The sequence below is a fragment of the Phalacrocorax aristotelis genome, chromosome 15 (genome assembly GCF_949628215.1).
Source record: "Phalacrocorax aristotelis chromosome 15, bGulAri2.1, whole genome shotgun sequence".
Classification (NCBI taxonomy): Eukaryota; Metazoa; Chordata; class Aves; order Suliformes; family Phalacrocoracidae; genus Phalacrocorax; species Phalacrocorax aristotelis.
Genome location: NC_134290.1, coordinates 2819413 through 2841916, shown reverse-complemented (window position 1 = coordinate 2841916; position 22504 = coordinate 2819413). Strand labels below are relative to the sequence as shown.

At 51.4% G+C, this 22504-nt stretch overlaps 1 protein-coding gene across 2 annotated transcripts in view; it reads left to right on the top strand.

Moving 5' to 3' along the window:
* Positions 1 to 3744: 3744 nt before the first annotated feature.
* RBM19 (RNA binding motif protein 19) overlaps positions 3745 to 22504 on the top strand; it is a 73274-nt gene continuing 54514 nt past the window's right edge. For both annotated transcript variants that reach the window (XM_075109989.1, XM_075109988.1), the window contains exons 1-20: positions 3745 to 3881; positions 4912 to 5094; positions 5669 to 5800; positions 6032 to 6070; positions 6615 to 6834; positions 7959 to 8227; positions 8734 to 8808; positions 9075 to 9153; positions 9906 to 9977; positions 10673 to 10873; positions 11687 to 11817; positions 12225 to 12346; positions 13112 to 13208; positions 13732 to 13842; positions 14342 to 14542; positions 15072 to 15189; positions 17704 to 17846; positions 19160 to 19220; positions 20966 to 21045; positions 22266 to 22321. In XM_075109989.1, the coding sequence (XP_074966090.1) occupies positions 3846 to 3881; positions 4912 to 5094; positions 5669 to 5800; positions 6032 to 6070; positions 6615 to 6834; positions 7959 to 8227; positions 8734 to 8808; positions 9075 to 9153; positions 9906 to 9977; positions 10673 to 10873; positions 11687 to 11817; positions 12225 to 12346; positions 13112 to 13208; positions 13732 to 13842; positions 14342 to 14542; positions 15072 to 15189; positions 17704 to 17846; positions 19160 to 19220; positions 20966 to 21045; positions 22266 to 22321 (2426 nt within the window). In that variant the 5' untranslated portion in view covers positions 3745 to 3845. The remainder of the gene's footprint in view (positions 3882 to 4911; positions 5095 to 5668; positions 5801 to 6031; positions 6071 to 6614; positions 6835 to 7958; positions 8228 to 8733; positions 8809 to 9074; positions 9154 to 9905; positions 9978 to 10672; positions 10874 to 11686; positions 11818 to 12224; positions 12347 to 13111; positions 13209 to 13731; positions 13843 to 14341; positions 14543 to 15071; positions 15190 to 17703; positions 17847 to 19159; positions 19221 to 20965; positions 21046 to 22265; positions 22322 to 22504) is intronic.

Genomic DNA, 22504 nt, shown 5'->3' with positions numbered 1-22504 from the left:
TGAGCATCTCCATGGATTTTGCAAAACCTGTGTCCCCATGTGGATGCTAAGGCTTGTTTGCTGCGATCAAGAGTCATCTTGGGTATCTGGTGCAGAGCCTGGCTCAGTTAAGCACCTCTCTCCCAAACATCAGTGGAGAGCTGGCCCTTTGCGGCCCCAGGCACCCTCAGAGGATACAGCCTCAGTAGCCGAGTGCTGGGGCCAAGATCTCACGTGGGGAAAATCAGCCCCAGTTGCAGGAGAGGCTGGCAGGAGGGAAACTGCAGCCCCAGGTGAAGTCACAGCTGGAGGTGAGGATCCACTGAGGGCAGAGAGCTGGCTATGGCCAGGGAACCTCTCGCTCCCCGGTGCCCCGGCGGTGCCCGTTAGGAGGCAGGAACCCGGCACTGCTGCTGGCTGCGAGCAGCGGGCGAGGAGGAGATGGGGAGGGTGAGGGGGGACCAAGTGTCTTGGAGAGGAGTGATGAGTGCAAGGTCTGGAAGCGTTAGTGATGGTGTGAGTGTGGCCCTGTCAGTGCCAGCCTTCATCCCAAGTGATGGGCCTGACAGCCTGGCCAAGGACAAGGCAGGAGCAGAGGGCAAGGGGGGGAGGGAGCTGGGTCCCTGGTACAGTGACACTTCATGGAGAGCCCTCTGAAGGGCCAGGTGAATGGGAGCAGGAGCACCTCCCCCTGTGTACCCCCAGTCAGGGCTACGGGGTGAGAGGGGTTTGTGCTGCTTGTTTTCCCTTTGAGCAGGACGTCAGCTGGCAGTCCCAGCAGCATCCCACCCTCTCCTGTCCCTGTGCACTGAGCCTGGCTGTTGCCCCAGCTCTCCTTCCCTGGAAAATGCAAGTATTTACCTTGCTGCTCACCTTGGGCGAGAGCGTAGGCTCAAGCTGCATTCTCCAGTTAATAAGCCGGCATCCCAGTCCCACCAGGATGCTGGGATGTAGCACAGAGTGGTTGGGTTGAGGGCTGACTTCCCCAAATAGCTTTCTGCAGTGTGCTCCCTGCTGCGTTGAGCCTTCAGGATGGGCACGGCCACCTGGATCCACCCTGAAGGGGCATGAGGAGGGGGTGCCCCTGCCTGTGCTGTTTGCAGGGTGGAAGTCATCTGTGCCAGGGTTTCTCGGGCTTGGGCAGAGGTAGCCTCTGTCCCTGGGGTAAATCGGGTGTGGAGCCAAATGGGGGTGAAAAACTAGTGAGGGCTGTGCTGCAGCTGAGAGCTGTCCTGAGCATCTTCCTCTGGGAATAAAGGCGTAATGCCAGATTTCAGGCCCAGACCGCTGCCCTTCATGTAAGACAGGCAGAAGCTGTACTGAGGGGCTGCGAGCAAGCGGGGATGTTTGAAGGAGGGTAGTCCTGCTTCCCCAAAATACACTCTCCCTCCAGCAGTGGATGTTCAGGGCAGGAGAGGACCCTCAGTGTTTAGTAACCCTCAAGGGATTTTTCTTCCATGATTTTTGGCCTCGTTTGCCCGTGGGAGCTTCTGCAACCACAACGTCCGCGGGCTGCGTGGTTATTTAGTTGTTCCTTGGAGAGAAGCTGTTTTTGCTTAGTCTTGTTACCTCCTTGCTCCTGCTGCGTGGGTTTTAGGTGGGAGAGCGGGGTTGCGGCTTCCCCTCGCGTTATACCCAACCCCTCGCCAGCCCCCGCGGGAGTTTTCCCCCCGTGGGCGCCGCCGAGCCCCGCTCGGGGCTGCCAGGCTCGCCGGGAGCGGCAGCGGCGGGCGCCGAGCTCCCTCCTCCGGCCCCGCGGAGCAGCGCGGCCGGGCCGGGGGCTGCAGCCGCCCCCCCCCCCCCGCCGGCGAGACCCGGGGGCGGGCAGCGGGGCTCCCCGCTCATGGGGAAGGGACAGCATCGCCCCGGGGGTCCTAACAGCGGCTGGCAGGGACACGGGTGACCTCCACCGTGCTTGCTCTGCCCCCGGCCGGGTCCCCTGTCCTTTCTGCATCTCCCCGTCCGCCTCCATACGCTGCCGGTCCCTGTCCATTGATGCCCCCGGGGTCCCCAAAAATCAGAGAAACACAGAAAGCCCTGAGCTGGGAGGGACCCACAAGGACCATCGAGCCCAGCTCCTGTCCCTGCATGGGACACCCCAAATTCACACCGTGTCTCTGAGGGCCTTGTCCAAGTGCTGCTTGAATATCGCCAGGCTGGTGCCGTGATGCCTCCCTGGGGAGCCTGTGCCAGGGCTCCACCACCCTCTGGGGGAAGGACCTTCTCCTAATGCCCAGCCTCACCCTCCCCTGGCACATCTCCCTGCCATCCCCTCGGGGCCTGGCGTTGGTCACCAGCGAGCAGAGACCAGCCCTGCCCCTCCTCCTGCCCTCGGGAGGGAGCTGCAGAGCGCCATGAGGCTGCCCTCGGCCCCCTCTGCTCCAGCTGAACAAACCCAGGGACTCCAGCCGCTCCCCGTACGGTTTCCCCTCTAAACCCTTCCCCAACTCCGTGGCCTCCTCGGGACACTCTCCAGTAGCTTTATACCCTCAATGTCCTGCGGTGCCCAACGCTGCCCACAGCGCTCGGGGTGAGGCCGCCCCAGCGCGGGGCAGAGCGGGACAATCCCCCCCCTCGCCCGGCTGCGATGCAGGGCTCGGTGCCCCCCAGGGCACGGTTGCCCCTCTTGGCTGCCAGGGCACGCTGGTGGCTCGTGTTCAACTTGCCATCGACCAGAACCCCCAGGTCCCTGCAGAGCTGTTCCCCGGCCCCTCGCTCCCCAGGCTGCCTGTACAGCCCCAGCTGCCGAGCCCCAGGGGCAAAACCCAGCGCTAGCCCTTGTTCAGCTTCATACAGTTGGTGATTGCCCAGCTCTCCGGTGTGTCCAGATCCCTCTGCAGGGCCTCTCTGCCCTTGAGAGTGTCAACAGCATCTCCCAGTTTTGTGTTGTCAGCGAACTTCGTTAGTATTCCTTCCAGTGCCGCACCCAAGTCATTTATTAAGAGATTAAAGAGTAGCGGCCCCCAGATGGATCCCTGCGGAGCCCCACTGGTGGCCGGCCGCCAGCCCGATGTAACCCCATTGACTACAACCCTTTGAGCCCCACCTGTCCGCCACTTGCTCCCACGCTGCCGTGCCTGTCTACCCAGCTGTACCACAGGCTCACAGAGTGCCCTGAGCTGGGAGGGACCCACAAGGATCATCAAGCCCAGCTCCTGTCCCTGCCCAGGACAATCCCAATATTCGCACCGTATCCCATCGGGCCCCATGGACCTACAGGGATCCAGCTGGAGCAGCGAGCCCTGCACAAGTTCAGGGTTTATTGGGAGTTTATCATTCCCACAGGCACGGTTCTCTAGCCCACCCCCAGAGCCCACCATCGGTGTTGAAGACCAAGGCGAAGAAAGCATTAAGTGTCTCTGACTTGACTATGCCCCTGCTTGTGAGGTGACCGTTCTCATCAAGCAATGGGCCAATGTTATTTCTGGCCTGCCTTTTGCCATTAATGTGTTTTAGAAAGCCCTTCTCGTTGTCCCTCCCAGTACCGGCCCGCTTCAGCCCCGACTGAGCTTTGGCCACACGGATTCCGTCCCTGTGCTGCCCCCGGACACCTTGCCTGGGAGGAGGCTGGGCGGGCGGTGCCGGACCCGAAATGCAAGGCCACCCCGGCTGGCTCCCCTTGGCCAGGCTGGCGCGGCCGGTGCCGCGCCCGGGCACCGAGCCCCCCTGCGGGGGCCCACCGCCTCCCGCCACCCCCGCCCCGTTGCTAGGGTCCCCGTTGCCAAGACCCGGGCCCCGCCCCCCTGGCGCCTGCGCGTTGCCGCTCCGCGCTCACGTGACCCGGCGGGAAGATGGCGGCGCCCGCGGGCCGGCGTGTGCGTCGCTGAGCGCGGCGGGGCCTTGCGCGGTTGGTTTCTGTCGCCGCCATGTCGCGGCTCATTGTGAAGAACCTCCCCAATGGGGTGAGCCCGCCGCACGGTTGCGGTCTCTGCGGGGCGGAGGGGGCCTTCCGGGCTCAGAGATGGGCCTGAGGGGACACGCCGGGGGGCCGCCGGCTCCTGGGCAGAGAGAGGACCCGGGGAGGGAGGGGGTCCTCGGTGTGCTGGGGACGGGGGTGAGCGCCGAGGTTCCCTGGGAGAGAGGGTCCTCGGTTCGGGGGTGGGGGGAGGGATGAAGCCTTGGCAAGCAGGGACGTGTCCTGGGGGAAGGGGCTCCAAGGGGGTGAGGGGTCATGGGGAAGTGCTGGGGCGGGGGTCTTCGTGGGAGAGCGGGGTGGCATCCTTGGGGGTGGGATGGTGCACGGCGTGCTGTAGGAGAGGTCAGGGAGATGCACTGGGAGGAGGAAGCAGAGCATGGGGCATGGGCTGGGGAGGTGTCCCAGGCGAGGGGAGCTGGCAGCCTCCCAGGGTGGGGGAGCAGAGCTTGCAGCGGCCACTGTCCTCCCCTCATTCTCCTGGAGCTGGGCACAGGTGTGCGCTGTGCTGCTCTGCCACCACCCGGGTCCCCCGCAGGGTCCTACCATGCCTGTTATTGAACAGGGGCTTGATTGTGGCAGGTCGGTGCTGTGGGGCCACGGGCTTCCTGAGGGCTGGATGCACCCTTTAGCTGCGGGGCCGTTGCAGACAGAGATCTGTGCGTGTAGTTGATCCACAGAAGAGATGAAGCGGTTTGGTGTCTCATGTGTGGGGCGTTTTTAATTAGTGTTGCTACAGTACTCTGGAACAGGGTGCCCAGAGAAGTTGTGGAGTCTCCTTCCCTGGAAACGTTCAAAACCTGCCTGGGCACGGTCCTGTGCCCCCTGCTCTAGGTGTACCCGCTCAAGAAGCGGGGTTGAACGAGGTGATCTCCAGAGGTCCCTTCTGTGATTCCGTGAATATAGGGTGGTTCCAATAGCACTTCGGAGGCTGTCTGATAGCAAATATTTTGCTTTGGATGCAAAACATCTCATTGCATTGCTGATTTGTCTTCCTGTTGTCTTTCCTCATTTCCCAGATGAAGGAAGATCGCTTTCGGAAGCTGTTCGCTGCCTTTGGCACATTGACCGATTGTTGCTTGAAATTCACCAAGGATGGCCGGTTCCGGAAATTTGGCTTCATTGGCTACAAGTCTGAAGATGAAGCTCAGACGGCACTGAACCACTTCAACAGAAGTTTCATAGACACCTCCAGAGTCACAGTGAGTTGATCTTTAAAAATATCTTCTTTTGATTCTTAAGGAAGTTTGTTGTTGGAGATTATGGCAGTCTTAGGGACGAACAGCCAGGGGCCAAAAAAGGTGAGAGATTAAGTCCTCGGCAGCAGAACAGCAAAGCCTGATGCCGGGCCTCGTTGCTGGAGTCTCAAGCAGGTGCTTGATTCAGATGGGCTGTGTTCGTGCACTGGCAGTGATTTCAGTGCTGGCCGGAACAATTGTGGGGTTTTGAGCTGTCACAATCTGAACTTTTGAACTTGAGATCATTTTTTGTGTAAAGTCATTCATCTTGCTGTTCCGGACAGAGGATGATTTGTAATAAACAGGACAACTTATTTGACTGTGCTTAAATGAGCACAACAGCTGTTACCCATGTTGAGTGAACATGTAGCCCTGTGCTTCTAAATTTAACACCTGTATGAAGTTGCCTGTTCTTCTCCTGCACACCCCCCCTTGATCCCACAAGGGTTATAAGAAGGGTTCCCGAGTGGGGCCTATCCAGCAGTTACAGAACCAGACTGTTGAATGTATGTTTAATTAAAGATCTGATTCTTTTCAGGTTGAGTTATGCAAATCTTTTGGTGACCCTTCAAAACCCAAAGCGTGGAGTAAGCACTCTCAGAAGGCCCCGGCCTCAGAAAAACAGACCGAGAAACCTGTGACAAGTGCAGCCCCTGCAGGGGCAAAGAAAGTGAGTCTGGCTTGTTTCCTTGAGGCTCTGATATATGTCAGTGACTTGGCAGAGAGAAGGGTACCCTGGTGTGTGGAGAAGGGGATGGAGTAGCTGGGACAGCCGATGTTGGAGTCCTGGTTCTGGTATTTTCTGCCCTAGGATCTATGTTCCCTGTACCATTAGGTTACCTGAGAAATTATCTTGGCTGTTCTTGTAATAAGCCTTTCTAAAAATGGTTTCTTCTCCTAGGACAAAAAGAAGAAAGATCCAACGGAAAACTTAAAGAAGGTGAGCTGAGGTTGAATTGCAATCCCTATGTTTTTGCTAGTTTTTTTTAAGAGTAAGAGCTGAATAACGTTTCTGTGCTGTTTCCAGTGCTGTTAATTTGGGCAAGGTATGATCTAACCAGCTCCGTCAGAGTCCAGTTTTACTGTAACAAACCATGATTTTAACAATCCCAACGTTGGGGACAGATTTTTTTTTTTAATTCTCAGCTACTCCTCCGTGAGCACTGCATCCAGGACAACCCTGTTTCAACAAGTCCAGTTTTTAACCGTATGCAAGATTTGTCACGTTTAACTTGTACATTTTTCTCTTTAATGTTTTGTTTTCTTCTTTAAAGTGCTTTCTAAACATCAATTACAAAAAAGAAAGGGTAGGACTGAGAGGTCTTGAGAAGACTGGTCACTTTAGGTCCTTACCTTGTGAGTGAAAAGTGGACTTCCCTCATAGGGATATTTTACATTGCTGGAACTGAGATGATAATCTTTGAACTAAAACTTGCTGCTAGCTCTCCTGTCACAGCTTGTCTGCTCGGTTTCTTTTTCAACAGCTGGAAGAAGATGAGACATTTCAGGAGTTCTTGGTGGTTCACCAGAAACGGTCTCAGGTGGCCACTTGGGCTAATGACACTTTGGCAGAGGAGCCCAAGAAGGGAAAATCAAAGCCAGTAGCTGATTATCTCAACTTTGATTCAGATGAGTCTGAGGAGCTGAGTGAGGAGGAGGAGGAGGATGGGAATGAACCCTCTGAAGATGAGGAGAATACTAAAGGTACTGAAAGAAACTATCACCCTTTGCTTGTCTCAGTGAGTGCGAAAGCAGGTGTGCTGATCAGACCTACCTTGGAGTCCTGCCTCCAAATGGAGACAGTGTAATGCGGAAGGTGGTTTCTTACGCATGAGACTCATTCTGCGTGCTGTGGTTGTGTGACTGTTTTCCCAAATTTGGGGAAATGGGGCAAATGCAGTTTCTGATATTAAGGGGATGGCATTTGTGCTTTTCCCTGGGTCCTTAAAACAGTGTCTAAGGAAGAGTAACAGGGCAAACATCTGCATCTTTCCCTTAAATACTCTCCTAGCCTGCAGCTGCTTTCATCTCCAGGATTTCCAGAGCTGGATGTGGTTTCTGTTTATTTAGTAACTTGCAGCTGGTGTCTGTGAACTTGTCTGGTCTGCCTTTGGTGCATATTTCTGGAAACAGTGGTGTGTCCTTGGGGCCTGTCAGAGCTGATGGGAAGGGACAGAGTTCAGTATCCTGGATCCTGAAAGGAAACGGTGTCTAGTGGAGGAGTGGGTTAACTTAGAAGACTGAGGAATCTGGGCTGCAGTCTGGTGTATGTTGTCTTAGAATCCAGTGTCCCTACACCAGTGGTGAATGTCGCTTTGGAGCCTTTTTCCCTCCTTATGTGGTATTTCCTTATGCTGTTCTATTGGAGTGAATGGCGTTTTCCCTGCTGCTCCTCATCTCTCTTTGGGTAACTCAAATGTAGGTGTGATCAGCTGGTCTGTGGTGGGGAGTGGAGGAGTGTTCTGGAGAAACAGCTTCCTCTGTCCTTTACCCTGCAAAACGGAACTGAAAAATTGAAAACCTTCTTTGGGGTCTGCTTGAAGTATTTAATTAAAAATGAGGCAAAATACTTGCCATGGAGTTCCTCAAGCTCCTTTCTAATTTGATTTATACGTGAACTGTTGCTTTGAAAAGCAGTGATCCAAACTGTCAGTCTGGAGGTGCTGAGATAATATTGCTCTGCTATTCTCAAGCCTTTCCTTCCCATGGAGAGGGTAGAGGAAAGGAAGGTGGTTCTTATGCTTGTGTCAGTTCTTAGCTTTTACCTGGCTGGGGAGAGAGCAGCAGGATCTGTGTGCACAACTTCTCTGCTCTCTCCTCTCTGACAGTGAAGAAGGGAGGGAACACGGCAGCTACCAGCAAAGCCCTTTCGGATATGGATTACCTGAAATCTAAAGTGGTGAAGGATTCTTCCTCCTCATCCAGTACAGAGGAAGAAACAGACAGTGAGGAAGTGGAAGAGGACAGTGAGAATGAGGAGGATTCGGGCATTGCAGAAGCCATCGGCACCCACGCAGACAAAATGGTGAAGCCAAAAGCCCAACATGCACAGCAAGAGACACCAGCGGAGAAGAAGAAAAAAGGATCCACGCTAGAGGTATAGCTGAATTAGACTTTTGTCTTACCTAAAGCAGGAGCTTTATGAGACAGTATGTGTCTGTCAGTCACTCCAGGGATGAGCTAAAAGCTTGGAGTCTGCACGACTCTGTAGGTACCAGCTTTCTTGGCTCACTGAGTGGGAGCCTTTAAGGATTTTGCTGGATCTCCTCTTAGTGCTCATTGAATTTCCCCCCCCCTCAGAAAAGGGGGTTTCCTAACAAGTGTTATTAGTACCCTTTTCACAGGCTTTTCTGTTTTAACTATGTCCGTCTCTGTCTGCAGGGAAGGCTGTTTTTAGAAACTGGGTTTAACTATCCCAGCCCAACCTTGCACCCTCACCTGGCACCTCCTGCCCAGGCTGATGTAGGGAGAGAATATCAAGAGATTCTCAAAACATGCTTCAGCCTCCTACTTGTCGGGCAAGACCAGCTTATTGTACTGTGACTTTTGCTGATTTTTCACTCAACTCCTTTTCTTCCCCCCCCACCCCATCCTTCTGTCCAGACCCAAGGCAGCTTAGTGGAAGCCAGCACACCATACACAGTGAAACTTCGTGGTGCCCCCTTGAACATCACTGAGGTAGGCGTTGTTACCGGGCCGGGAATGGAGGCTTAGGGGTGTTCTCAGTGTGTAACCCAGCACGATCTTTGCAGATGCTTCTATTTTCACTTATGGAGCTGTTCTGAGGGTTGTATGGGTGGTCAGGGAAACTTTTGAATTGGCTTTGTGCAGAGATGTTTTATGTTGCACATAGTGGCTTTATAGCGTATTGAAAAACCCTAGTCTGAAACCTGCCGCAACCTGTATCTGAGAACTTATTTAAACAATTATTATTCTTCCTGCAGCAAAAGATCCGTGAATTTTTCTTGCCTCTGAAGCCAGTGACAGTCCGGATAGGAAAAAACGCCCAGGGTAAAAATACAGGTAACGTGTATATGTGGAAGGGGGGTTGGATCTATGAGTTAGAGGACCTCTCAATCACACCTCTGCTCTTTTAATCTGCAATGCCAAACTGCTGGCTCGTGTCCTGATTTTTAGAGACCTTTCTGTGACTTTGCAGCTCACCTGCCCTAGTTGCTGCCCATAGGATGCCATAGGCAGAGTAATGTTGGCTGTGCTCCTGTAGGAGTACCAGCAGGAGCCTTCTCTTTGATCTGCCTCCAGAACTTTCCTAAACATCCCAAACCATGCCAAGGAAATGTTTCTTCCTCTGGGTTAGCTGCAGCAGCACCCAGGGACTTTGCTGACCTGTGCAGATCGGCTGCAGAGCAGTCTTCAGCCAAGGTGTGTCTCCTGACAGGCTGTGGCTACTGGAGGTACCCATCAGAAAGAGCGTGGAGCAGGTCCTCAGGGCTAGCAGGGAGCTTTGCTATATGCTGTTTTCCTTTCATAGCCTAACAGCAGATGCACCTTTTATTTGCTCGAGCAGACACCTGTGAAAGCCTACTTCAGCTGTTCAGTTGGGCTTCTTTGGTTTGCATGTAGAGAATAAGCTTTTAAAAGGCAGCCTTCCGGTCTGACATGGCCATTTTCAGGCTGGATTGAAACTTTAATGGGAGCCAAATGCTTTATCTATAGGAATCTATATTAAAGAAAGCCCAATTCACCCTTAATTAGCCAATTAGTGGTTGTGTGTTCCCCACATGATGCTCAGTTGAACCTTTCCTTCCCCCAAGGTTATATCTTTGTTGATTTGAAGAGTGAAGCAGAAGTGCAAAGGGCCTTGAAGCGAAAAAAAGAATACATAGGTAAGGGCTGTTTGTTCCTTCTTGTTCTGGCTGATGTCGATGGCAGGGTGCTCAGCTGCTGAAGTGTTCACTGCAGAAATATCTCCTGTTGTTTTAGTTTTTCCCAGGCAGATGGTGGGGGTGGTTTCTTCTGCTCAGCTGACGTGGGATAAACCAGGTGCCATGTCAGGAGCAGCATAGAATTGGCAAGTGACTGAGCTGCGCGTGTTGCTCTTTGGCCCTCACCTGCTTGAAGTGTATCTTGCTCTTCATATACAAATGTTGTTGTTTAAATCTGGTTGGGATAGTGCGGGGGGGTGTACAAATGATTCTGTAGCCTGTGTTTGAAACCTGTTCTTGGCCTAGCGCCTAGTGGAACTACTAGACTTATATTTGCTAAAATCATATGCAGAATGGGAATATCTGTGTGGAAGGCTGTGGGCTGGATTGGCACAGACAGAAAGGCTGGAGCTCTCTGAAGGGAAGGAAGACTGGAGTTGTTTAGCAAATGTTATCCTGGTTTTTATGAAGACTGATCCTTTGCAGCTCTCCCCCCCGCCCCCTTTTTTTTAAAAAAATCTGGTAGAGATGCTCAAAGCTGTGGAATTTTAATTGCTTGTGTCGCTGCTGTAAGCCCAGGCTCTTTGTGCACTGGTGTTGATTGCCCATGGCCTTGGGAAGCAACAAACGTCCTTCTGTGTCTGTTTATGGGTTAGGTGGACGATGCATTGAGGTATTCCGATGTGGGAATACCCCGAAAGAAACTGTAACAGCAAAACCTGACAACCAGCCTTGGCAAAGAAGGAGGAGGGATGATGAGGAAGAAGAGGACTTGTCTGAATCAGGGAGACTCTTTGTCAGGAATCTTCCCTTTACTAGCACTGAAGAGGACTTGGAGAAGATCTTTTCCAAGTATGGTAAGTATTCACTGTGGGACTGGGACTTGCAGGGCTACGTCTTTCCTTTGTGAACACAGAGGTTTTCATGCTGAGTGCGAATAGACAAAGCTTTGTGTCCCACACCTCTCAGATATGGACCAACTCCCATCACCTTTATTGCCTGGTGTGGTAGTGTGTGGCTGCTTGGCTTTGAAACTGGTGCTGGCTCTGTGCTCCTTCACTTGAAGCATGTGCTGCCATGTGCGTCTGCTCTCATCCCTCTCATTGCATCTCTATGCAACAGTAAAAGCTCTTGCCAGTCAGAGTAGGCTCTGCGTCCTAGTGGGGTGATGAGGAGAAGCACCTGCTGGATGAAATACTGCTTACACAGGAGATTTCTAAATACTGTAGGTAAGAGGTAAATCTCTGAGATATACCCCAAATTCACGTTCATGTTTGGCATGCCAGGTGGAAGCTTGAAGCTTCCCTCCGCTAGCTCAAAGTTGAACAAATTTAAGGCTGTCCTGGGGCAGAGAGAGGGTTAGGTTGCGGAAATCTTTCTTCCTGCCTGAAGGTAAACGCAGCTGGTCAGAGCTTGCCTGGTTTGCATCGTGTGTCAAAGCCAGAAGGTGCACAACCAGACTTGGGGTGCTTTTGCTGGGCCCGCCTTGTCAGTCTGCAGCCAGCAGCTCCTCACCCAGGCTGGTAGCTCGTTGCACACCCTCTGCGATATCCAGAGCTGCTCTGCCCTCCCTGGCTCCCTTTCTCCCTGCTTTGGCCCGCAGGTGCCAGTTCAGAGCATGCGATGGCCATGCGAGGATATCTGTCATGGTAACGCCTTGCCTTTTGCAGGACCCCTCTCGGAGATCCACTTCCCTATAGACAGACTGACCAAGAAACCCAAAGGATTTGCCTTCATCACCTATATGATTCCTGAGCATGCGGTGAAGGCCTACGCAGAAATGGATGGGCAAGTGTTCCAGGTGTGGTCACCGATGGCTTTCCTGTGCTGTCGGACTGCAGCTGGTGGGAATGTTTGTTAGTAACGTGGCCAAGTGTTTGCTTCTGTGCTGTGCTGAAAAGGTTGAGTCTCTTCTGCCTTGCTGTTTGTGAACACAGCTTCTTTTGGTAGAGTAGCCCAGTTTGAACAGCCTTGCAGGTACCAAAATCTGAGCTAGAGGTGGAGGAGGAGATCTGAATCTCAGTCTCTCACATTGTGTGGCTACTCAGACTTGCAGTCCTGTCTCCTTTGGGAAGGAAGGTTCCCTCCTTCCACCTAACTAAGCTGCTTGATTAAGAAATGGGCCAGAAAATTTTCTCCACTCTGCTTAGTTCGTGAACTTCTGTGGGTTATTCCAGACCTGCTGGACCTCTTCTTCCTTTCTTCTAGGGTAGAATGATGCATCTTTTACCGTCCACAATCAAAAAGGAAAAAATTGAAGATGTAGATGCAGAGGAGTCGTCTTCCTACAAAAAGCAGAAAGAGGCCAAGGACAAAGCCAACAGTGCCAGGTACAGAGGTGTCTTGTAGCGGGGCAGGACAAGACAACCTGCCAGATTCCCAGGTGGCAGGAATGCATGTGGGGTCTTTGCAGGGGCTGTATAGGTTACCAAAGTCAGTGAAACATCTGCTGTGCAGCTTGCTGTTTCCTTTATCTCTCACCTACTTGATTCCTATGTCCGAGTAGCTCCGGTAGCTCAGTGAGGAGCAGAAATTGAGGTAAACATGGTTTTCAATGGCCTTGGGTATGAGATGTTCTCTGACGTCTAATAAAAGTTGGTAATGCTGTAATTCTTTAGGGTAGTGATTTCACATCAGCTGGGTCTTTCCCCTTTACTGGACCACCTGTATTTATAAAACTCATAGGAACTCTTTCTGTGTGACAAATTAGTTTGAAAGTGGCCAGTACTTTCAAACTCGAAGGGAAAGGAATGCAACCTTACTCGCATGGGCTCTGTGCTTTTAGGAAACTAGTTGAAAAAAAAGCGTGTTCCTCTAAGCTAACATCTGAACTTCAGCTGTAACTGCAGAGCTGTGGCCAGTGACCTCCAGGGAAGAAGAGTAAAGGTGCCTGTACTGCTGCCTTTCTGTTACCTCTCCAGTCATGCCTCCCTCATCCTGACCCATCTCTAAGGATGTTCTCTGCTTCTTTCCCTCTAGCTTTTCCTCCTGGCTGCTAATGGTGGCATTCAAAGCTGTTTTTCCCAGGACCATTGCACAGAGAGACACCAGTGGAAAAAGGGACTGTGTGACCTGGCTCTTCTTTCTCTTTCTAGCTCTCACAACTGGAACACGTTGTTTGTGGGGACAAACGCCGTGGCTGATGCCATTGCTCAGAAGTACAATGCTTCCAAAAGCCAAGTGCTGGATCATGTGAGTTGGGTTATTGATCAGCTGGGATGGGAGATCGCTTTCCTATCCGATCCCTCATGCCTAGGGCCTGCCTGATCCTCTTCTGCAACAAGAGCCTCTGTGTATCCACAAACACCACACAGGCTGAGATCAGTGGTGCTGTAGCCTCTCTGTGGGGTCTGAGCCTAACAATCCCTTTGTCACTGGAAGGCAAAGTCAACGCTCCCAACTCCCCCACCCACTCTGCTTTTCTGTGACTGAATTTTGCATTTCTACATAACTGCTGTTTGGGAATTTACACCCTAAAGCTCAGATTCTTCCTGGAAACTTCATTTTGTCTTGAGAAACATTCCAACTCCAACAACAAAACTCCTAGCAGCTTCAGAGGAGACGAAGCATTTTACTTCCAAGCTCTCTGCCAAATTCCCTTTGCAGCTCTTTGAGAGCAGCAGGAACAACAGGTGCCCAGCATCTTCCTGCATCAGGCTCTTTGCTTCCCTCTTTTGAGCTTGGTCACATTGTCATCTGATATTCTTGCCTGCAGGAGAGTAAAGACAGCGTGGCAGTGAGGGTCGCTCTGGGAGAAACTGAGCTGGTCCAGGAAATTCGCCAGTTCCTGATTGAAAACGGGGTCAGCCTGGATTCCTTCAGTCAGGTGAGATGCCCAGCTGAAGGCAGCAGTGTGGGCCTACCCCTTCCATGTGATGGCCTAGTCCTAGCACCCTCAGCTCTCTTTGAAGTTAGTAATTAAATCCTTAGTGTCTTGCAGGATGTAACCCTTACATGGGTTAGGAAATGTTCTGTCCATTTGAAAATGCTGCTGCCCTTGGCATGGTTAAAATATATGATATCATGGCTTATAGTATGATGGTCAGCTTGTTGTAGGCACAGAAGGAGTCCCGTGTCTTTCCCAGCGTGGATCTGGAGCTGAAACCTCCATACATGAGCATTTGTGGAACAAGGAGGTTGTATTGGGGTGTGGATCTTAGAGGAGGTATTTTCTAAATGGCTGTTGGTCCTCTTGGATCCTGGAAAGGGGTGACATAGAGTTGAGAGAGCACGGCATGTTGGATCTGAAATCTTCGGTTAGTAAGATACTGGGATTTCCTTTTTAAAATCCAATCTCCCCTTTCTGCTCCCACATAATGTGGCAGGCTGCTGGTGAGCGGAGTAAAACGGTGATCCTGGTAAAGAACCTCCCTGCCAGCACAAGCGTGGCAGAGCTGGAGGACGTCTTTGGCAAATACGGCAGCCTGGGCCGGGTGCTGCTGCCAGAGGGAGGCATCACGGCCATTGTGGAGTTCCTGGAGCCAACTGAGGCCAAGCAAGCGTTCACCAAGCTGGCCTATTCTAAGGTGAGCATGGCGAGGGGCAGATGGCTGCCTGGGGAGCGTGGATCTTGGCTAGTTGTGAAGCTGCAGAAATGAGCGCTTGGTGTGAATGTGAGGGGCAGAGGGCTTTTGAGGGAAGTGAGTTATCCTAGAGCCACTGCTGTTGCTCTCTATCTCTTGGAGTTAGGGAGATGCCCAGTGCATTCTTGGGCTCTCAACCTGCAGAAGACAGCTGAAGGAGGGGGCTAACACATCTAGAAAAGCCTTGTTGGCCTCAAGAAGGTTGTTTTTACGTCTCACAACACAGGAGCGTTACTGAAGCCCTTGGAGGCCCTTTGCCTAGCTGGTTGTTACATGGTAGGCTGTGGTCCTGCGTGAGGTTGGATACAGACTCTCTCCTTTGGTGAGAGCTGAGCTAGCTGAAAATGTTGCTCAGCTTTTCCGCTGCTGTTTTCCATAACAGAATGTTTGAGGGGAAAAACAAAGGTGAGAGCAGAGCTTTTTCTTCAGGCCATACCCTCCACTCTTCATGTGTTTTCTGTGTTCTCTTCAGTTTCATTCTGTGCCGTTGTACCTGGAATGGGCTCCAGTGGGTGTCTTCTTCAGCCCTGCCCCTCAGAAAAAAAAACCTGAGGCTTCAGAAAAGGAAGGCAAAGCAAGGCCGGTACCTGGTAAGAGCTTTGACTTTGGGATAGGTATTTCTGGTTGTTTCTCCATGCCTCTGCATGTAAAGCAGCAATGCTGATATTGCTGACGCTTCGGGGATGGAACCAGCCTCACAAAGTCCTCTGCACCGTCCTTAGGATCTCCTAAGGATCATTAGCTGATCATACCATACAAATGTTGTGCTCGTTCCTGTCCCTGCCCTTCCCTCATCCTGGATGAGACATGGGCAGTGAAGTCTGGCTTGTGGCGCACAGGTCCAGCTTGGACTGGGCTAAATGAGCTCTGGGAAGAGATTTTTGGTCCAGTCTGGTCTTGGCAGCAGCTGTTGGGAGAGCGGCAGCTGTTCTTGTAAGCCGGACCGGACCCCCGAGCGTGTGTGCGGTTGTGCGCTGTGCAGGGACACCGTCCCTGCCCGTGGGCAGCCAAGGAAGCTGCAGCAACGGGAGCACTGGGCAGCAGTGGGTAGAGAGGCTGACTCGCTGGTGACAGGCTGTGGGTCCCTGTACATATTGCTTTGCTCTTAAGTCAAACCCCACTGTATGCTTTGTCTGGGTGATTTCACACTGCTGTCACTTGCAAGGATATGATCTTCCCTCCCTGAGTACACCCTCTTCCTCCCCATCCCAGGGGCTCTAAGAATAAAATCTTGCCTGTATATTTAGAACATTTCAAGATCCTTTTAAAAAAGAAAAAGAGGAGGCTGGAGAAGTGTGGTCTTATGTAGGTTTGTTTTGCTAGGAGCTATTTCAGGACTCCAAGGTTTGGCAGCGGGGAGAAAAGCTGATGAAAAGCCTCTTCCAGGGCTGCCATTCTGCACCTGGGTCACAGGGGAAGGCTGGAGGTGGGGAACCGCTTTATCTCCCGGTAACTGAGACCCTCATCTGGAGATAAAGAGCTTTAAGCGCAGGAGCTCCTGGAAGGCTGTTTGGGACTGATAATGGTCTTTGCTGCCAGCTTCTGGATCCAGGAGAGGGAAGGGAGGGGAAGCACAGTGAGCACATCGCTCACAAAAAGGGCTTCAGTTGGTGACACATGGCACTGTCCTATTGAGCCAGCCACGTATGGCGGCACCTCTTCATCCCACCTCCGTCCCACTGAATCTCTTCCCTCCCCTTTCCTCAAACAAACCTCCTTCAAAAGTGATGCTTTTTTTCTGTGCCTTGTTGGCAAATACCCGGCTGGCTGGAGTGAGGAGGGTCAGACCACCTGACTAAAAAGACTTGGGCTGCGTGGTGCTGGGGGCAGGGAGGGCAGCCAGATGGAAACACGTAGGGAAATACAGCTCGTGGGATGGAGCTGGGGGGTCTCTGCATGCCCCTGGCCCAGCGCGAGTTCTCCTTGTATGAAATAAGGGAGAAACGAGCCTAGAACAATCACCGAGGGGGGTGTTAATGCCAAAGGGAGATGCGTAGTTTGCCCCTTCTGAGCACAGCATCGGCTGTGCTGTAGGTGTTGAACCTCCAAAAGACAAGTGGTCTAGTGAGGAAAGGAGTTGGTAAGTCAGTGGATGTGTGTGTGTGTGAGAGAGAGGGAGCACAAGAGCACTGGTGTGTATTCTCTGATGCCTAATAAGGGCCTAGTGCCACTGCAGTCTGTGCTTCAGTGGAGGCTCTAACAGGTCTCTCCCCTGTTGCACGTCCTCAATAGCTCTGAGGCCTCTCCATCGCATTAAGTTCAGTAGAAACTATTCAGCCATTTTAGAAGTTGGGAAGAGGGGGAAATGGATGGATGGAGAGGGTCAAAATGCAGTTGCCAAAGCTTCTTTCCTTGCTAAGACCAACTGCAAATACCTGCAGACTTGTCCGTTGATCAGCTGTGTGGTATCCAGGGCAGGGATTCACAGCACCACTGTGGGGCTTAGGTGCCCCAGAGCAAGCTGTTGCACTGACTGCTGAATTGCAGCTGGATTTTTACAGATTTGTCTTTGCAGAATCCCAAAGCAAGATTTGAAAAAAACCAGCATGCGTTGCTGTTGGCCTGAGTGAGGTTTGTGGCTCACAGAGTATAAACTCTGGAAGAATTAATACTTTAGTGAATCCCTTTAAGACCACAGCCTCTGTGCTGGGTGCAGTTCTTCTTTGCCCTTCAGTATGTGTTTGGGCTTAACAGACCATATTCCTTCACACGCTGATGGGGAAGCTACCGTTCCACGTCCTGCGGATACGTGTCGGCAAGAGAGGAGGTTTCAGAGCAGCGCAGAAGGATGCTTAAGCAAGTTTGGGGCCCCTTCTGGTTCAGCAGGTGTCTGGCTGCGTTTGGTGTGAGGGTGTCTGAGTGCTGAGGAAGCAGGTTCGTTGAGTTTCTACACCCAAAGAATAGGCAATATTTTAGTTTTCATGGGGACATGTTCATATATTGTATGTTGAGCTTGCTTCAGCCTATGTCCACCCACAAAGAGCCAATAGAGGAGTGGCCTGTTCCTGCTGGAGAAGTAACTATGAGCTGGTGTAGTGGGCAAACTCCCCCAAAATTTGGCTTTGGTACATCTTACAAAGTTGGGTTTATTCTTTTTGTTTCAGGTGAAGCTATAAAGGGATCAGAGGAAACAGCAGCACAGGAAGAAGAAGAGGAGGAGGAAGAAGAGGAAGAAGAAAGCATTCCTGGGTGTACCTTGTTCATCAAAAACCTGAATTTTGCCACCACAGAAGACACACTGAAGGAGGTAAGCCATAAGCGAGGAGAGGGGACTGGGTTTTGCTTAGCGTGGTCCGCACAGATGGAGCGGGAGGGGGTTGAGGGCCAGACTGAGATGCCTGGTGGAGTAAAGCCCCCACTCCCAGCACGGGCTAGAAGAAAGGTCTCTATTCTGCTGCAGAAGGCAAGGGGCAAGCTGTTCTCTACCTGTTGTGCTGACGATTAAGCGTTTAAAGGCGTTAAATTCCAGCCAGTATGACCTAATGGGAGATGAGGGGGCACTGGATTGTACTGGGACTGGGAACCTCCACTTTGGGGTTTCAGGCATCAACTAGGACGATTGTATCTTGTCTATAAGTCGTTGTCAAAAAAAAACATTTTGGTGGGGTTTAATTCCACCTCAGGACAGGTGGAGGCAGCAGGAAATCTATTAAGACTCCCCATTTCCCTTGCTTTCTGTAATGCTGCTCCTTGGGACAAGCACTTTTGCAGCTGTCATTCTGCTTTGTGTGCTAAAGCAATAAATAAACAAATGAAAAGCACATCTCGGTGAAACCATCCTCTAAGCATCTACCAACACTGAGCTGTCTGTGCTGCTTTACCTCAGCAAAGCACTTGGGAGGGATTGTGGCATTTCTAAAGTCGTACGGGATGTTAATAGCAAAATAGGGAAAAGCACCTGGGATTTCTCATCTCTGCTACTTTTTGTACCTATATGAAATGGCACATTTCATGGCCCAAGAGTGCTGGCATGATGTCAGTCCATCCTGGACCCATGCTCTTCTACCTTGTGACTGTGGTACTGTGTAAAGACCAGTTGGGTCTGGGGGCAAATGTAAATGTTCAGAGGAGGACTGGGACTTGTCCCCTCTTCTTTTCTGCCTCTGGCTGCAGTTTTACAAGGGAGTCAAATAGGTGGTTTGCAGCCACTGCTACCTGCCAGCTCCCCCTGCATGTCTTTGGGAAGAGCTGTGCTCTAGGGGCATCACAGGAGTCACCCACCTCTAAGGCCCCTACCTGGCAGAGGGGCATCTTGTAATCCATAGTGTTCCTCCAGAGCCATCCCAGGTATCTGCACTGCTTCTGAGGAGCGGTGGAAGATTTCTGGGAACGTATGTATTGATTTCTTTAAAAGTCTGTGTGTGTTTGGGTGTATATCTGTACAGAAATAATTTTACAACAGAAAGACACAGCTGCACTGACTGCTTGTGAGGTGTGTGTTGGGGGAGGAGGGCCTGCGAGCGGGTGCTCTTGGCTCTGGAAGAGGGCCACATTGTCACTCAAGTTGAGTTGTAAGCCTATGACAAAGGGAGCTGAATCACGTGTCCGAATTCCTTGCAGACGTTCTCCAAAGTGGGAGCCGTGAAGAGCTGCACAATATCCAAGAAGAAAGACAAAGCAGGTACTCTAGATGTTGCTGTTCAATTCCTTCCCTCAGCTGGTTGCTGAGGGCTCAGGTGTGGCATCGCTTTAGCATTCATCTGGCTGAGCATTTGTGTTCTTGTTGGCAAAATCCTTAATATTTCTAGAAGTGTGCCTGTTGAAACGGCTGCAAGCAGCAACCAAAAAACCCTGGGGTTCAATCTAGAAGGTTAAGCTCAGTTGTGGGATTTGCGGAGATGTGGCCTTCTCTTGCGATCAGGATAGAGAAGCCAACTCCTTCAGGATCACAGAAGAGGTCGGGATGCAAGTTGAAAGGAACCGGTGCTCTCCAATGATTAAACCTTTGCATGACATGTTTTATCTGGGATCTTCAAGGATGCCTGGCTGAATACCGTGCTGATTGTGCTTTGTTTGCCTTCTGCCTGCCCGATTCGAACCCAGCAGGCTGCGGTGACGAGCGGTTATGCCTGTTGCATTGACTGCACTTGCTTTCGGCGTGGTTTGGCAGGGAAAAGTTTGCTTAAAGCAAGCACTGGCTAGATGGGTTGTGTCTTCTTTCCAGATTTTAGGCTAGGGAGTTGCACAGCTTTATGGGATTTTGCCTTATCAGGGCTTCTCTTGCATGGGATGCCTGAAAACTCAGATTGACTGAAAGAAAAAAGAAATAAAGCAAACTCTTCAGTACTGCTCATGTGTCTGGCTGCAGGCACGCTCGTGATCAGGCGACAACATTTGAGTCTAGGCTGATCTTATACCGCCTGCCAAAGCAATCCCCTTCTGTCACTGTGGGGTCATCTCTCTAGCCTGCTGCCATTGAGGTTTTGAAGGTAGAAACTGGGTGTTATGGTTTTCCTTGTGGATTTTTCCTTTCCTCACCCAGCCTTATTTATGGCTCTTGAAACGGTCAGTGTGTTCCTCAGAAGCGTGGTGTGACCGTGGGTGCTGCAAACCTTTGCTGTGCAGGGAAGTATAAGAAGTGTCTCCTCCTTTGGCATGGAACCGGCAGCTGCCCGACCAGGTTTACAGAAGTTTGCTCCTTTTGTGCCTTGCAGAACTCCAAGGCACTTTGTCTCTCAAGTGAAACACAGGGCTTGTACTTGGTGATGATGCGGCATACAGCACGGGGCAGTCCAAGCTGAAACAGAACTCCAATGCCCAGCTCTCAGCAGTGGTCAGTAACTGTCTGCTTGTCAAGCGTTGGCCAAAATGGATTTCTGAAGGGATTGCAGGTTAGAAGTGTCTCCTCTGGGGACCAAACTACAACCTGCATATCGCTATCCTGCAATGAAAGTCACACCCATGTCAGGGGAGCGGGCAAGTTTTCCAAATGAAGGTCTCGTTTCACTCGTGAGAAAATAGTCCTGTGTATAAACAAATGTTTGTGTATCTGTAATGGGATCCACTTACCCTGACTACGACCAGCAGCTGTTTTGTAGGACTTGGTGCTTTATTTAAGGAGGTTGCACTGAAATTTTGCAAAGCAAAAAAATCTGCTTTGCACGCAACATTAGTTATGTCCTCTTCGTCACCGGGCCCAAAACAAGCTGTTCTAGAGCAGCATCTTGCTCAGAACAAGTCAGTAAGGGGTGCTCACAAGGAGCATCAGAGTCAGGGCACGGGCAGGCTGGCTCTTTGCCTAGGCTATTAGTTTTTGTCCCCCCGATTTTGGCAAACAGTGCGTGTTTCTGATTTGTTTTTGAATCTTCTGCTTCATATTGTCACTGTTCCCTGCTAGCTTACTGAGTCCCCTTTCTCTTCTGACAGGCACTTTGCTTTCAATGGGCTTTGGGTTTGTGGAGTACAAGAAGCCAGAGAGCGCCCAGAAAGCCCTGCGCCGGCTCCAGGTAAGCTTTAGCATTGTTGGTCCAGTTTCCTTTTCAGAGATGCTGGGCAAAGGCTTGGATGAGCTGTGGGGCTCAAAATGTAGCTGAGGATGTCAGTGCTATGAGTTACACTGTGCAGGTGGAGAAGCCTCTAAAATGGGCCAGGTTTGTGAGGAAAGAGGGTGTGTAAAGGGACAAGACCTCATGCAGAAGAGCGTTTCCTAGCCATGATCCAATACAGAGGTGGCAGAAAATGTGCAATAGTTGAAACTCAATGAGCTTATTCTGCAATGTTCCCTTTGCAGAGGTGACAGAGACCCAGGCCCCTGCTCACAGTGAGAATAAATACTGCTTAGTATTTAGTGCTGCAAAGTTCAGCTCTACCTTCCGTGAATCTGCCATGGCTTCAGGGTCTTCTAGCCCCCTGCCTTCCCTATGACACATGCCACAGGGTTTGGCCGCACTCAGAAGGAGTAAATCATTCCCATTGCTGCTAGAATAGCGAGTGATCCATTTCTGGGCAGATGTGAAGGAATTACTGTGTAATCGGTGCATGTTCAGTGACCACAATCCATGAGTCCCCCACCTTCAACAGGTGCTTTTTTCGCATTTCATAGTCTTGGGGTAGATGTGCGTTCTCCATCCTTTTGAAAGACACAATCCTGGGGAAGAGAGAGAGCAGGAAAACGGGTGTTTTGTGGAGGTTGTGGGCAGCAGGGCCCCAGGATCCTGGTGTAGTGCCTTTGCATTCGTGTGCCCTGTCAGGGCTGGTAAGGCAAGATGCTGCTCGTTGTCGGTGCTGGACTGCAGGAAGCTCTTTGAGGCACAGGAAGCAAGAGGTAGAAGGCTTTCTTGCTGTATTGGCTACTGATGGCCAATGAGACATCCTTGGCTTGTTCCAGAACAAATAAGACGGTCACTGCCCTGAAGAGTTTGCGGCCTAGAGGGAGAGGAGACCATAGCCCCAGGGCAGTGAAGTGACCCATCTTTGCCAGTTTAGTGGCAGAACTGAGGTTGATGGAAAGCTAGATCAGGGATGTTGGCTGCTGCTTCAGTCAGTCAAGCTGTCTCCAGCCTCGTATCAGAAGCCTTGCCTTGCACGAGTGGCATTCGACAGAGGAAAACCCGTGGCAGGGGGAAGGGGAAGAGTGTATGGAAAAGAGGAAGATGTGAAATCCTGTGCTTGTATCGTGGAATCTATTGTGATTTTGTTGTTGTTGTTTCTTTGTTTTAACTTCTAGGGCTGCTCTGTAGATGGCCATAAGCTGGAAGTGAAAATCTCGGAGAGAGCTGTCAGGTAAAGCTTACGTCTCACCTCTGTAACTTGGTTCCATTTAAGCTGCAGCAATGCTTGGTAGATTCTTAATTTCTTACGTAGGACCTCTGCAGCACGAGGGATGCAACCTGCAGCGCTCTGGCTGTCGAACACATCAGCCTTTGTTGTGCTTTACTCAGAGTCACCTTAGTCAGCCTCACTTGA